Below are 16,862 nucleotides of genomic sequence, written 5' to 3' on the forward strand. Positions count from 1 at the left end.
TTTGTTGCCCTGGCTAGTCTCAAAATCCTGGGCTCAAGTGATCCTCCCAACTCAGATTCCCAAAGTGTTGGGATTACAGGTGTGAGCTACTACTCCCGGCCACCACTCTAATATTTAGAGGGTAGTCTAGGAGAAGGAGCCAGCAAAAGAAACTACAAGGAATGGCTAGACAGGTGGATAGGTTAGGGGGGGTGACAAATAAAGTGTCAAGGGGAAAAAAAGAGTCTCAAAAAAGAGGGATTGATGGATGGTTTCAAATGCTGCTGGGAAATACAGAAAAATTAAAAGAGAGAAGTGACCATTGTAGCAACATAGAGATCATTAATGACCTTGACAGAGGCTATTTAAGTGCAGTGGTAAGGGCAGAGGACAGAGTGGAAGGTAGAGCCACGTGTGGAAGCACATGCCTATAGTCCCAGCTACTAGGGAGACAGAGGCAGGAGGATCACTTGAGCCCAGGAGTTTGAGGCTGCAGTGAGATATGATCATGCCACTGCACTCCAGCCTGGGTGACAGAGCTAGACTCTGTCTTTAAAAGAAAAAAAAGTTTTGTTTTTTTTTTGTTTTTGAGAGGGAGTTTTGCTTTTTGTTGCCCAGGCTGGAGTGCAATGGCTTGATATCGGCTCACCACAATCTCCGCCTTCCTGGTTCAAGCGATTCTCCTGCCTCAGCCTCCCGAGTAGCTGGGATTACAGGCACGCACCACCACACAAGGCTATTTTTTTTGTATTTTTAGTAGAGATGGAGTTTCTCCATGTTGGTCAGGCTGGTCTTGAACTCCCAACCTCAGCTGATCCACCTGCCTTGGCCTCCCAAAGTATTGGGATTACAGGCGTGAGCCACCGTGCCCGGCAAAAATGTTTTTTTAAGTGGAAGATAGATATGGAAGTGAGATGGACAAGAGCAACCCTTGACTCTGGGCTAGCGGGTGTTCTGGCCTCTCCTCCTAAGGGCCATTCTGATGAAAGGGAGGTGGCTTATGGTCCTCTGAAAGGGCTGACCAGGGCCCAAAAAGAGCCAGGTCGCTTACACCAGGGTGCCAGGGTGCACTGGCCCTTGATTATCAGACCCAAGTCAGCCCATTCCACAGGCATGCAGTACCCCCGAGGCTCCAAATAATGTTCTTAAAACAGCACCTGGCATATAGTCGGTGCTATATACATTTTTGTTATAATTATCCCAGTTTCTAGGCAAGCTTTATTGGCTTCTAAGAACAAATCATTTATGTAAACCAAATCATTTTCAGGGTATGTAAAGTCTATATTCTCTTTTTCTGTCTTCCTTTCTCTCTCTCTCCTTCCTTCTGGGTTCTGGTTAAGATGGAGAGCTCTCCCTGGAGAGTCTGGGATTGAACCACCAAAGAAGGGCAGAGCAAGCAAAAAGGAAAATAAATGAAGGCATATCCAGAGAAATACATTTATGAAAAACACCAGCATTGAAGAAAATACAGCACGCAGTGCACTGAAGTTTTGTACCTGTTGTACAGGTAGCCAAAAGATGACACATAGAGGGTGGATTTTTAGTTTTGATTAATTCATTGGTAACGTGGGAAATATTCATGCAGAAACAGAGGAATGATCATGCAGTGGTGCAGTTGTTCCTTTGAAGGAATTTTGAACGTTGCATTACAGTTCAACTGTCCTGGAAATCAAAAATATGGTAGAAAGTGGAGATGGTGGGGAGGACGTGTAAATATCTTTAACTCCCCCTTCTTGGTTTCCAAACGCCTTTATCACTCCATTCAGCCTTAGGCCAAATTCTGGATGCTTTTACAGGTGTTTTTCACGTGTAAAATGTGCATATCTATCTCCTAGGAGTATCGTGGAGATGGAATGAGATATGTAAAGTGTGCTGTATATAGCAACTGCATCATTAGAGCATCTTTCAACAGAAGGGCACATCCCCTCATAGCTGATGACTGGCATTTCCTGTTTATTTTTTTCCTTCTACCTCTTAACCTTACTGACGATGCTTTCAATACAAATCTAATAATAACGGCAGCTAACATTTATCATGTGCTCAAATTAAGTCATTTCATCTCCCCAACAATCCTATCAGGTAGGACTGTCATCTTCATCTCCTGAGCCTTGGAATCATATTAGGCAGCCTGGCTTCAGAGCCCAGCACTTTTTGTGCTTTTGTTTTTGTTTTGACAGGATCGCATTCTTTCTCCCAGGCTGGAGTGCAGTGATGTGATCACATAGCTCACTGCAGCCTTGACCTACTGGGCTCAAGCAGTCCTCCTACTGCAGCCTTCTAGTAGCTGGGACTACAGGCACGCCATTATACCTGGCTAATTTAAAAAAAAAATTTTTTTTTTGTAGAGATGGGTCTCCCTATGTTCTCCAGGCTGAACTCGGAACTCCTGGCCTCAAGCGATCCTCCCACCTCGGCTTCCCAAAGTGCTGGGACTACAGGCGTGAGCCACCGCGCCCGGCCCTGAACCCAGCTCTTAAGCACGCAGTCCAACACGTTTAGCTGGAGAGACGCCGGGCCACTTCTTGGGCCATACCCTCTCATCACAAACTCAGGTTTCTCTTAGAAATCACTCTTAGTGTCCGCAGTGCCTAGGACTCCCGCCTTGGATCCTGGGGCCCACGAGAAGGTAATTTAATTCACCCAGATAGAACCAGCCCAATCGTGTCCCTCTGAACCCCGTGAACTTTCACCCCGGCTGAGCAGTAAGTCTGCACCGCTGTCCCTTTCTTTGTGGTCTCAGGGCTAATCCAAAGTGACAATTTCCTAAGAAGCAGTACGGGGTTTTTTTTTTGTTTGTTTTTTGTTTTTGAGACGGAGTCTTGCTCTGTCACCCAGGCTGGAGTGCAGTGGTGCGATCTCGGCTCACTGCAACCTCTGCCTCCCGGGTTCAAGCAGTTCTCACACCTCAGCCTCCCAAGTAGCTGGGATTACAGGCTCACACCACCACGCCTGGCTAATTTTTGTATATTTTTAAGTAGAGACGGGGTTTCGCCATGTTGGCCAGGCTGGTCTCGAACTCCTGACCTTGTGATCCGCCCGCCTCAGCCTCCCAAAGTGCTGGGATTACAGGCATGAGCCACCGTGCCCGGCCCAGGTATTCCTAGAAGACATAGGACCCCATGAATCCTTGCAGGAGAGCACGTAAACTGGACTGCTAAGCCCGCCCCAGAGCCCCGGGGCTAGTGCGCGAGGCTGGGACACTGCTAGGTGCACACAGCCGCGGCCTGGCGCAGGCGGTGCGGACAGAGGGTATGCCATGGCGAGACGCTGGCGCGGCGCAGGCCCTGCAGGCCGGGACACGGAGGGCGGGGCACAGGCGCAGCAGGAAGGGGGCGTGGCCAAGAGCCGCCCGGCCGCTCCCCCGCCCCTCCCCCTCCGCTCTCCGCCCCAGCCCGGCGGCTCCGCCCCCTAGGTGACGTCACTGGCCAGGCCAGCCGGCGCCATTTTGAAAGTGGAGTCGCCTGCCCCTGCCGCTGCCGCCGCCGCCGTCGCTGTCGTAGTCGCCGCCGCCGCTGCCGGAGAAAGAGCACGAGCGGGGAAGCCCCAGAGTGAAATCTAGCATCCTGCCGGCTGGTCTGCCCGCCCCTCCTTCCTTTTCCCCCGGCCCCCGTCCCCTCCCCCCGCAGGTGCCATCCGCCGCCATCCGCCCTCTCTACCCCCCCATCCCCAGGTGAGGGGGGTGAGTTCAGGAAGCGGAGACCCCGAGGAACCCAGCAGGGTCACCATTTGCAGCGCAACATGGCAGGTAAAGGAGAAATCCCCCTCGCCCCCTGACAAGGCACCGCTTCCTTCTTCCTCCCTCCATCACCCCCTAGCGACCGCCCGCGCCTCGCGCAGAGCCACAGGGCGCCCCTCGGGTTTGAGGGAGTAGGGTCCAGAGGGGTGGGGTGGGGGCGGGGAGGGCTCCCGGGAGGCAAGTGGTCACGGTGGGAGTCACTGGGCTTGGAGAACGGGGCTGGCGCCGTGGCGGGGGTGGGGGTGGGGTGTGCCGGCGAGCTTGGGGTGAGGCGTGGGTGGGGCGGGGTGGGGGTGCGTGCAGATTTGTCCCTCCCGCTCGGGAGCCTGGTGGATCTTCTCCCACCTCCCCACCTTGCCCCCCGCCTTTATTTTTTTTTCCTGCAGGTCTTCATTTAATTTCTATTTTTCCCCCTGCTGCAAGCCGCCTTGGGTGTATATACACATTTATTTTGCCTCGAGAAGGAAGAGCGCCTTATAAGTTAAAATACAGTGGGGGCATATGTGTATTTTTTCCCCACTGTAGATGCCAATATTTTTGAGACTGGAAGCCTGAATTTTTTGTTTCGAACCATTTCGTTTCCGTTTCTTCCCTTTTACCGCCGAAGAGTGCAAGGCCTTTCATGTACAGCAAGTTGCATGAAAATAATTTAAACTTTCCGTTTAGCATGTTAGCTTTTTTGCAGATGTCCTTTTCCCAAAAGGGTTTGGTAGAGTTAGTTAAAATAGTTGCGGAGTTCAGAGATATAAATAGCAAGGAGGAGAGAGATTTAGGTAGAAGCTTTGAAGGGGAGGGGAAAGGATGTAGAGAGAAAACCAGTTTGGAAATAAATTTAGCAAGGAATAGGGGTGATGGGGGAGAGAGAAGTAATGTAATTGCTTTGAGAATTCTTTTTGTACATGTTGGTATTGCTAAATCTTTTCCTTCATGTAGTAGAATCAGTTGCAGATTTAGATTCAGTTTCTTTCTCCCTAGAGCCCCAGGACATTTTCAACCATTTCGACCTCAGTACTTGCACGTGAAATAGAAACATTCCGAGATGAGACCAGTTTTCCGTGCTGTATTCATTATTTAGATAATTAAACCTTTTGAAAAAGTTAACATGTCGGATTGACTTACGGTTTGCTATAAACAAGTTGCTTGTTGGCCTTGTTGAAAAATGAAATGAGATTAAAATTGTTTTGCACGAGATGACATTAGCAAAATGAATTCTTTGCCAGGTCCTTTGGAGTCAAGGGATGAGGTGAAGGGAGGCAGAACAAGCTTCCTTTGACAGTCTCTTTAGCAGCATTCATTTCGGTTTCTTTTCCTCTCTGTCTGGAGCCAGTGATTTGCTGGTAATGAATGCAAAGAAATGGGTGTAGTGTTTGCTGTGTGTGCACTTTGGTGATAAGGTTCATATGAATCATTACTCCTTACCCAGGCAGTAATATTCCCGAAGTTTTCTCTTCGTTCTATGTTTCATGGTAGTTTAACCTTATTAACTCTTCTGCAGGCTTTTTGTACACTTAAGAAAACTCTTTAACTCTTGGTATTTACTTTTTTTCTGGTAGGTCTTGCCTGAATGTAAGGCTTTTACTGTATTTGAGAGGAAGTTTGTGAACAGATGTTTAATGACCACAGAACATGTGCCTTTAAATATTTCGTACCTGGAATCTTTTTTTTCTTTCTAATGCAGTACCAAGTATTGGGGACTAACCTCTTTCCAAACTGGTGCTCTTGGTGGTAGTTGTATGTGTGGGCAGAACTAGGCTGTTAGTATCATGCCAACCATGGATACCATCTCTGTGTTTACGAGAGTCAACGTAAGCAGAACTCGGTTTTAATTGGTATGTTTTCTTTTTCCAGGAGCTGGAGGAGGGAATGATATTCAGTGGTGTTTTTCTCAGGTGAAAGGAGCAGTAGATGATGATGTAGCAGAAGGTAAGAAAGCGTTTAATAATGCAAAATTTGGATATATAATTTTTGCAGAAATGTTTCCTACTGGAGGATTTCCTTGAAGCCGAGACTGCTATAAATTCAAGATGATTTTGTTGTCCAAGAAATGTAAGAACAGTTTTAAAAGATACCTTTCTGAAAAACAGCCTTAAATTTCATTTGTTATTTACGCCTTGTTTTTATTATTTTTTCCTCTGAATTTACATGGAAGGAGCGGTAGATGATGAGACATATAAGATCCTCACATGAAAGCTCTGAGCTCCATGTAAGGGTTTCTTTGTTATGTAAATTCCACATACAAATAAATGGTGATGCATTTTTATGTTTGTACATTGTTTTTAGATAAGTAAATTGAAATAGGTGCCATCAACATTTGGCTCAGAAACATTCTTAACGGCATCTTTGATTTTTATGGGAAGATTTTTAAACTACTTTTGAATTTGTCCACTTTGGGAGTGTGATGCTGCTTGGCATATTCTGTGAAGAGATGATAGCTCAGATTATTCATTTTGTTGTCTTTCTGGTATTTAGGTGGATAAGACAGTAACAATGCTATGCATATATCGCTTGTCTTTTAGGAATCGTATATTCTTGTGCAGGCAGAAACTGTGTTTGATCAGTTGAAGTACTTACGTCTAATTTTCTCCCCAAATTTGTTTTCTAACGTGTTTCAGAAGTTTAAGTTTTGAAACTTCAAGGTTTTGCATTCATTTGAGATGGTCTTAGGCAGCGGAGGCATTTTCCACAAAGTTGTTGCATTGTTTCATTCCTGAGAAATGTTAAAGTTTGAGTTTTAATGGTATTGTGTGTCTTGAATTACAGTAGGAATTTTCCAAACAAAACTCAGATAAATTTAAACATGTACTTGTGAGTTTTAAAAATTTGGTGAAAATTCATAAACCTTTTTTCCCTAGATTGTGTTGTCCTCATATTTCTGACCTGTCTGTAGGGTACTGTTTGTTCTGGAGATTTTTTTTCAGGTGGTGGGTGGTAGCCGAACTCTCTTATTTGCTTGTGTCAGTGTCATTCTTAATTGTCTGTTTTAGAGTGTGGTGAATCCTATGGGAAGCCAACTGGCGTAGATTATACTTGTCATATTTTGCAGAGCTCTCTCACGTTCCTTTTCTATTGGATCCTCATCTGTTTCTTAGATGAGAAACCAGAAACAGAAGAGACTGACTGATGGTCATGCACATAGTGTAAATCAGGGTTTTCTGATGAAGTCAGTGGTGTTTGACTTGTTCAGAGAAGTAAGTCCTGACTTCAAGGGAGGAGTTGTGTATTACTCATGTTGTAACTACATTACCTGTTGAATAGTAGACACTCCAGTATTGGATCATTAGTTCTGTGCAGTTGTGTAATACTCACCAAGTTATGAAAGTGCTGTATACTTGGAAAATGTTCTTTGGTTGAATTCCATTTATTCCCTTAGGAAAGTTCCCCTAAATGCTGAGCACTGAGGATACTTGGTGTCTGGAACATAAACTCTGCCCACAAGGAGCTCATAGTTTGCTTGTTAAACATTACGCAGAAAGATCACATGGCTTTTATTTAATCAGAAGAAATTGATAGTTCAAACTGAACATCATTTACCTACCTGAACCAAATAACTTGTGATATACATTAAGTCTTCCCTTAATGTATAGGTTCTGTCAATAGTGTAATGTTAATAGGTTCTGTGACTTTAAGCAAAGAAAGCAACTTATAACAAAACCATTTTTTATCCATACCATAACAAAAGATGCTGAGCAGAAAACAAAGTCAAAGTTTTCAAGAACCTATTGACGTGAAGTTAGGAGATAAATCAGTTATAGTTCCCCTTTGCTGATACTTAGTAGCTGCATTTTTCTACTGATTGGTTAAATAATTTTCTTTAGAGGTTGTTAAATATTTTAACGTAAGCATATTCTTAGCATGGTAAAATGCTGATACTTGGTATATACATTTTAGTAAAATAACATATCTTAGTAAAAATATGACTAGTTCTAATAGGTATTGCTGTACAAATGTATTAAGTATAAAAATAATCCAGTTTTCAAATGACACTGCTTTAATTTGGATATTTCTGCATACTAGAGTTTGCATATTATAGTCTTGTTTATTTGACTAAGGGGAGATTTGCTTTTCTGAAGTAAAATAAGGTTATTAACACATTCCCCACCCCCCTACCTTTAGACTGATCTCTTAAACAGGTTACATGTAGCTCAACTTTTACTTGCCTGTTTTCTGTTAATGATACATTTTGATTGTCTCCATATTGCCTGCCTTTCTCCCGTCTACATGCAGTCAGCTGCAAGGGCATACCATTTTTACTCTGTAATGCCTTAATCTTCTTTGCATACCTGCTTTCACCTCTATTCAGGTTTGCACTCTCCCTCATCCAGATTGCAGTAAGTTCCTAAATTATTCCCTGCTTCTTCGTCCTATGTTTTGCTTCAAAGTTAATCTTAAATGCAGTCCCAGTTTTGTCGTTTTCCTCATAAATCTACAGTGGATCACTGTATCCACTGGATTAGGAATTAAGTTCAAACATCTCAGTCTAGAATGTACGACCTTTGCCCAATATGGCCTCTCCTCTCAGTTTATTTGCTGCTATGGCTAATGACCCAGCTAAACAGATACTGTTCTTAAAAGGCGTTCTATGCTCTCTCACTTTAGGGTCTTTGTTTTTGCTGCTTCCACCTTGGAATGCCTGACAATCATCCCACAGTTCTCTTACCAGGATCCTGCTCATCTCTCAAGTCATGCCTTTAACCTTTTTGCTAATTTCCTCTTTTGGAAATAACCTATTTTTAAAATCTTCCTTTATAGCACTTTGTTACGTAGATATCATATGGTACCCCACATCTCTACTGTTACATACTACAGAGTTTAGTGTAGGACTGATTTATCTTCGTACCTTATGCAGGCATGAAGCTGCTCTGTCTAGAACAGTGCCTGGCACACAGTAGTTGAATATTTCTTTGAATGAAGGAACGTAAATGTTATTGTTCTTAGGTTTTGAAAGGGGAAGAGAAATGGTAAAAGGCAGGATGATTGAGATGTACTTCTAGCAGTCATGGATATATTTACTTGGTAGGCTTTTTAAAATAAAAATTTAAAACGCTTTCTGCAGAATCATCTGTAGGCTTTTTATAACCAGATTGATGTTATGCAACCGTATAATGCAAAGAAATCAGGAGACCTTGGGTTTTTACCCTAGCTCCAGCACAAACTAGTGTAGGTCACTGGGGATAAGTACTCTCCTGGGTTCCTGTGTGTTTAGCAATGGAATAACAAGAGCGGATTAGGTGATTTCTGCTCTTCCTTGTACTTTAATCTTGTTAATTTCCAAAGGCATGTAAAAACAGCCCAAATTCTTTTTGTGTGTGTGTGTGTGTGAGACAGAGTCTCACTCTGTTAGGCTGGAGTGCAGTGGCACGATCTCGACTCACTGCATCCTCAGCCTCCCGGGTTCAAGTGATTCTCCTGCCTCAGCCTCTTGAGAAGCTGGGACTACAGGTGCACCCCGCCATGTCCGGCTCATTTTTGTATTTTTATTAGAGATGATTTTGCCATGTTGGCCAGGCTTGTTTTGAACTCCTGACCTCAAGTGATCCACCTGCCTCGGCCTCCCAAAGTGCTGAGATTACAGGTGTGAGCCACCGGCCACAAAATTATTACTACTGGTAATTAATACTACTGGTAAGCTAGATTGTTTGAGATACCGTACTCTCTAGAGGCCTTAAATAAAAAATAAATTATTGCTAGTAATATATTTTACATTTTTAATTTTTCTTTTATTGAAAACTGTCTGTCATGAGACAGTAGGTAAGAGCACAGACTCAGGTGCTAGGCTACATGGTTTGAATCTTGCTCAGTCATTTATCATTTCTGTGGTCATCTCTTTGTGCCTAGCTCCCCTCTATAAAATGAGGATAACAATAAAACTTGTCCTACAGTGTTGTTTTGATGATTAAATGAGTTTATACACATAAAACAGAACAGTACCCAGCAGAAAAGAGCCTTATGAGGATTTAGATATTATTACTTGAACCTTCATATTATTGTTACTTTGAAGGAAGAGTCTTTGGAGTATGAGTATATTGAGGATTTGTCTTTAAAGCCTACTAAAAATTTCTCAAAGTGAAGGAAATAGCATGTATGTGTTTTATACATACTCTTTGATTCCACTAGTAAATTACAAAATACATTCAAAATTAAGCTATAGGTTTAGAGGCACATATGCAGCTGGTAAAACTATGAAGAAAAGCTATGAAGTAAAAGGAAAAAAACATACTGTAAAAAGTACTATAAAAGTCAGTATAGTGGCTACCCTTACGCTGTTGGAAAGGAGTTGTGATCGGGAAGGGCTGGGGAGGCCCTTGTGGGCTATCTTGACTGGGATGGTGGTTGTACAGATGTTTGTAAAGAGTAACCTGGACATTTTTGTTTCAATTTTTGGTTTTCTTTATCTGTTACATTTTACAATAAGAAGTTTTTGGAAATCTAATAATGTATTAAAGGGTTTAGGATGAAAAATGGCAGTCCCCTACCTCCCCACTCCTTAATCCCTAGTCCATCTCCTAAGAGCAGTTGTTCAACTCTTCCGCTGGGTTCCTTGGTGCTTCATTTCCTTTTTGGGAATAAAATGGTATTTCTATATCTTGTCAATTTTAGTATTTCCAGCTGACTTGCTCCTCTAGTAGATGATAACTAAGCTATTCACATTATCACCCCCATTTCTGTCCCCATTGTGCCCCGATGTTACATCACACACTATGATTAAATTGGACGTCAGTGCTTAAGTTGTTATGACCACGCACACATTCTCTGCTGAACCAGTAGTGCTCTGCAGTGTTTATTTCATCCTCAAGGTAATACAGTAATTGCTTGTTTGTTAATTTGACTATTTGGTTTTTTAAAAACCGTAATCAATCTGGAACATTACAGAAAGTATGTGGAATAGTATAATGAACTCCTGTCACCCGGTGTTGTCAATGGCCAGTGTTGCCCCATGTATGGTTCCATCACTGGACCCTTTCCCATCCTTTTGTTATTTAATAATGTAATACTTGTTTTTAAAATCTGAATTTAACAAAATAGAAAGCCAAGTTCATTTCTTAAAGTCGAACAGTAAGAAATTTTTTCTAATGATTTTGATAATGTGTTTAAATTTTACTTGTGGAAATAAATTATTAAAAATTCAAATACATGTGGATAATCTGAAGTGTGTAATATTTGGTCAAAATAATAGAACAGGCCAGGTGCAGTGGCTCACGCCTGTAATCCCAGCACTTTGGGAGGCCAGGCGAGAGGATCTCTTGAATCCAGGAGTCTGAGACCAGCCTGGACAACATAGTGAGACCTTTTCTCTACAAAAATTAAAAATATTAGCAGGGCATGGCAGTGTGCAACTGTAGTCACAGCTACTCAGGAGGCTGAGACTTGAGCCTGAGAGGTCTGCTACACTTAGGCTGTGATTGTGCCACTGGTCTCCAGCCTGGACAATAGAGTAAGACTCTGTTTCAAAAAAAAAAGGAACAACTTAACCATTCAAGATAGTTATTTTAATTATTTTAATGTAAATTTTTCATTGTTTAGTAATCTTAAAATATCAGATGTTATTAAATATTTAATAATGAACCTCATCTGCATATTTGATAGTCTTAAACTTTCACAGGAAATTATTTTAGGATATTATCTTATAAAGTCTTATTTTATGAAACTTGGATCCAAGTGCATTGTGTGTTTTCAACTCTTTGCTTTCTGTTTACTTTTGGTAGGATTTAGCCTTGTGGACTGGGTCTTGAAAAAATATTTTTTAAATGGTAGAGGCTAAAATATGCCCCAAATAAGGACATAAGTAAAAATTTGAAAAACAGTCCATATTATGATATCTCACACAATTTAATGGTTTTAGTCCATTCCATATGTTTAATGCTATAATATAAACAATTTAAAATCATTTCTCTTCTGCATCTCTTTTTTTTTTTTTTTTGTTAGAGACAAGGTCTTGCTGTGTTGCCCAGGCCGTCTTCTGTGTTTCTTAGAGTAGTATGCATGTTAGATTTAGGCAGTAAGGTAAGTTAGTAGAAAAAGTAGAACCCTGTTGTTTTGTGGATTTAAAAATAGTGGCACATTAGCTGCATTCCGAAACCTAATGACCTATGGTAAAGGTCTTATTTAATATCCTTACCTTGTATGACATGTGACACTTCTTTTTCTTAACACTAGCATTACTACTGAAGTCTAGTAGACCTCACTCAGTACAGTCACTTAAAGTAGTAGTGTAAGTTTACCCATTAAATACCATGAATGATAGTATCTGTTTAGCATCAAATAGTTTTCTTGCTTTGTTTTAAAATACTAAGTTTTTTCACATTCATTTGACAAAAAATTATGAGAGATAATGGCCATTGAAAACATATTGCTGACATTTTGTCATGTTATTAAAATAAAACAAAAATTAGCCTTAGGTATTTCTTAGTACTCTGTAATAGTGAACAAAATATTAAAATCAAGTTCTTGAAAATTGTGGAATAAGCAGAATGATGAGAGGTTGAAGCAAAAATGTATTAAATCAGTGAAGAGGTTACAATGTGTTACGTATTTGCATATAAGTGTTTGCCTAGTTTATCTTAAAGTTGATTGTAGGAAGAAAGGTACGTTTCTTAATGCTGTTAAATAGGAAAACTGAAGGATTGGAAATAGCTAAAAAATTTTAGTTAATATCCTCAACTGTAATCTCATTGCCCTTTAAGGTGATGATGGAATTTATAATTAAGTAATCAAGTATCCATAAGGTGCTTCCTCAGCAGACAGAAAGAAAAGTAAAAGCTGGCGGGGCGCGGTGGCTCACGCCTGTAATCCCAGCACTTTGGGAGACGGAGGCAGGCAGATCACGAGGTCAGGAGTTTGAGACCAGCCTGGCCAATATGGTGAAACACTGTCTCTACTAAAAATACAAAAATTAGCCGGGTGTGGTGGCACGTGCCTGTAGTCCCAGCTACTCAGGCTGAGGCAGAAGAATTGCTTGAACCTGGGAGGTGGAGGTTGCAGTGAGCCGAGATCGTGCCACTGCACTCCAGCCTGGGCAACACAGCAAGACTCCATCTCAAAAAAGAAAAGAAAAAGCCTGGGTGCAAATTAGATTTTCTATAAATAAACTGCTATATAGTCATTGTAAGGAAGGCATGGCATGGCCATCTTGAGTACCTACATTTTTTGAGTGCTTAACTGTGTACCAGGCATTGTTTTAGGTCCTTTACATCTATTTATTTACTGTTCTTCACAAATACCCTGTGAAATAAGTAGATACTGGTGGGAAAGTTAATTAACTGTATAATCTTGAGCAGGTGGTGAAGCTGGGATTCTTACCTTAGACCTTTCACTTTTCCTAATATAATTTTATTTCAAAACTTAATCTCCTTTTAGTTCAGGTGAAGGCGTTTGATGTTGAACTGCAACTCCTGTTTATAACAAGGTTTATTTGTAATGCCTAGTAGATAATTTTTATTTTGAAATAATTAAATATAATTTGGAGATTTGTTAAATTTTCTGCTAATGCCATTCTTTTTTTTTTCCTTTTTCTTTTTTTTGTTTTTTGTTTTTGAGACGGGGTCTTGCTCTGTCATCCTGGCTGGAGTGCAATGGCGTGATCATGGCTCACTGCAGCCTCAACCTCCCAGGCTCAAGCGATCCTCCTACCCCAGCCTCCTGAGTAGCTGGGACTACAGGCACAGGCCACCACGCCCGGCTAGTTTTAAAAAATTTTTTTTTGTAGAGACAGATCTCACCATGTTGCCCAGGCTGGTCTGCTGATGGCATTCGTTAGCTGAGATGTGCTATATATAGATGGGTTATAAGGGCTTTGTGAACCCTCTGATGATGTGTGTGAAATTGTGTGTGATTGTACATATGTGCATTTGTCTGGTCGGAGTCCGTAGCTGCCATCAAAATTGATATCATTTAGTCCAGTGGTTCTCTAAATGTCGTCTGGCAACCCCTGAACTCATTCCAAATGTCTGTGAAGTAAAAACTTATTTTCACAGTAGTACTCAGGTGATACTGGCCTTTTTCAATACACTGACTTTGCAGCAGTGCTGCAGAAGCCATCTTAGCATGAGATCAAGACAGTAGCACAAAAGGGTACCTGTAGAGGTAATCTTCATTACCATGTACTAGCAGTTTAAAAAACCATCAGTTTTAAGAATGTCCTTGAAGCAGTGAAAACTTAATTTGATTAAATTTCTACTTGAACACATGTCTATTAAACGTTCTGCATGACAGAATGGAAGGTATACCTAGAGAACTTCTGCAAGGGGGTAAAGTGGTTGTCTGGAGGAACAGCATTGGTGCAGCTGTTTTGAGTTTCAACTGCAGTTTTCATGGAACATCACTTTTATTTGAAGTAACTGATGAACTATAGTTATTCAGACTTGGATATTTGGTGGACATTTTCTCAAAAGAACAGTGAAACTGTTACTTCAGTGTACAGTGTTTGTTGCCCATGATGAAATTTGAGCTTTCAAGCAAAACTTAGAATTTTGGAAAACACGTCTCTGCCATTGTGAGCTTGACAGCCTCCCAATACTTAAAATATTTTTTCAAATAAAATCAGTAGTCATATTAACGAATGTGATTTTTTGATACTATGTAATGTGTTAACATTTGGAAGATCTGTATAACTCAGTAAATCAGTCTTTTACGGGTGACCGATGCATGTGATGTTAAACAGTCATACATCAGTAAAAGTGCGTGCTACAGCATTGAATTTTAATGTGACAGACTACCGATATGTTTTGAGATTCCACAAACCTTCAAGAATCCACCACTGCGGAATTTTGGTGTAGTATCGAAGGTATATCCATAACTACCTGAAAAACCTATTAAAATATTCCTCCCTTTCTAACTACATATCTGAGTGAGGCTGGATTTTCTTCATACATTTAACCAACAGAATATATTGTGGTGCAGTACATTGAATACAGAAGCAATTAAGAGAATCTTCATTCTGTTAGGCCAGATTAAATTAAAGAGATTTGCAGCAGTGTAAAGCAATGTCATTAATTTTGTTGGTGGGGAGGGGGATGTAGTCATTTTTCATAACATTTTTGTTAATGTGTGAGGTTTATTACTATTTTACAATGAAGAAATATTTTAAAGTTTTAAAGGTCTTTGATGGTCTAAGATTTTAAGAGTTAAGGGGATCCTGTCATTCAGAAAATTTGACAGTTGTTGGTTTAGTCTGTTCATAGATTTCATTTTAGTAATAATGCTTTACAAGTCTCATGAACCACAAGATAAGTGATCAGAATAGTGTACTGCTTTTGTGGATGAATGTCTTAAAAAATTGCCTATGAAAGTAGTTTCTGTGACTTGAAATTGTTTCAGTCTCCTCCCTCCCTGTTCTTTTAGATACCAAATTAGATCTGCCTTAAGCTCCTTCAGCTGGTGATCTTGGTGAAGGAAGAATACCTTCAGGACGTTAAAGTATCTATTTTTAAACTTACCTCTCCCTTACAGAGATTAAATACCAGTAACATATTTGCCAGAATAAAATAATTTTTTACGGTTTTCCCCACAATGTCTGCTCAGGTCCAACTATCAGGAACACTGAAATTCTCACAGCCTAATTTAGTGCCACTCCTAGGTTGCCTGCCTCGTCATTAGAAGTGAGTTGGTGACCTTGACATTGTGTTTTATTTTGAGCCCAACTGGTAGCAGTTTGGTGATGTGTTGTCTGTTCTAGGAAAGAAGGCATAAAATTGGCTTGCTAACTTTCCCATCTTAACTACTGAAGGGAAGAGAGAGAGGGAACAATGTTTTTCTGAAAATCCTGAAGTGAACAACATAATTATATTTTAAATAGTTAAATTTCCCATTCTAAGGATGTAGTATCAACTATTGCTTAATATTTTCAGTATTTTTGTGTTTGTTTTCTACTCTTGAATGCCAAAGTTTGTAGACTTTAGCAGTTTTCTGTCTAGGTTTAAACACTGAATGTAATTTTTAAAAAAAACTCCGCTAATTTTTAAAAATGAATATGAATGTTTTTAGTTAATTTTGGCAGTAGTTGATTACAATATCATCTAGATCTTTGCTCTTGGCATATGTGGAATCCTTGGCAAGTCGTTGAATACTTCTATATACCACATTGCCGGGAGTTACGCTCTTGTAGCTTTTAGTTTCTATTGGTTAAATCCTCTCTGTATGTTCAAATACCAGATGGAGTTTTCTCTTCTAGAATCTTCGAATGATCTCTCTTTTTCCAGTTCACAGGGTCTGTGGACCGGTGATCTGGTTTAAGAACTTCTGCTCTAATCTTGAGTTATGCGTGTGTTTACACACTTACTGAAACTTCTGTGCTGGATTCTAAATTTGGAAGAATCAAGGATATTTGTATGGTAATAATGGTGTTTAGACTATTTAGGAGGGTATTTTTTCTTACCGGTCCTCTTATTACTTTTTCCTGAGATAATATGGGAGGGATTAATCATCTGTAAAATACCAGACTTGACAGATTTAGTGTGTTCCCATCTTTTTTTTTTTTTTTTCCTTTATTAAAAACTGTCTGTCATGGGTAAAAACATTAGAAGGATATATTGGATTTTGAACCAGTTGCTTATTTTATACTTTAATCAGAAGGAAATTTAAGTTTTTCAGTAGCTTGTATTAAGAGAGAAATCAGAGTAGGTAAAAGGGATTGGGGGCAAAATTTTAAAAATTTTCTAAAGATCCAGAAGAACATGGTTAGATCTGGAGCAGTGTTACTTTTCAAACCTGCCATTGCAGGCTCATTGTAGGTCTGCTCTGTATGAAAGTAGAAATAGTACCTTTTTGGTGTTACCCTGCGTGTCTCTTTTTTCCTGCTTACCACAAGGTAAGATTCTTAAGGGTGGATGACTTTCTAAGGGAACATAAGAGGAATCTTTCCTTTTGGCTAATAGAGTGGGAAGGCTCTAATTCAAGAGAAACAGGCTATTGTAGGCAATAAATAGTTCTGACCAAATTTCTTATCAAGGCATGCAACATGCAAAAATGTTTGTTAAAGGAATTGGTAGTAGCAAAGGCATTGCTTGTTCTGTCTTTCTTCTCCTTGACATAAAGTGAGCATTATTTTTTTTTCTAGCAACAGAACCAATTTTTAATGAAAATTTTTAGCTACCTAATGTTTTTATGCATATTATAGAAAACATATAACATTAAATTTACCATCTTAACCATT

General features: G+C 40.3%; 1 protein-coding gene across 4 annotated transcripts in view; it reads left to right on the forward strand.

Annotated features, from left to right (window-relative positions):
- Positions 1-3,356: 3,356 nt before the first annotated feature.
- PPP2R2A (protein phosphatase 2 regulatory subunit Balpha) overlaps positions 3,357-16,862 on the forward strand; it is an 80,216-nt gene continuing 66,710 nt past the window's right edge. Inside the window, exons 1-2 of one of the 4 annotated variants that reach the window (XM_016959251.3) lie at positions 3,357-3,724; positions 5,564-5,638. In XM_016959251.3, the coding sequence (XP_016814740.1) occupies positions 3,718-3,724; positions 5,564-5,638 (82 nt within the window). In that variant the 5' untranslated portion in view covers positions 3,357-3,717. Of the gene's footprint in view, positions 3,725-5,563; positions 5,639-10,431; positions 10,510-16,862 lie in introns of those variants that run through there. The other 3 variants (XM_016959253.3, XM_063816249.1, XM_063816248.1) reach the window with 3 other exon arrangements.

This window comes from Pan troglodytes, chromosome 7 (assembly GCF_028858775.2).
Source record: "Pan troglodytes isolate AG18354 chromosome 7, NHGRI_mPanTro3-v2.0_pri, whole genome shotgun sequence".
NCBI lineage: Eukaryota > Metazoa > Chordata > Mammalia > Primates > Hominidae > Pan > Pan troglodytes.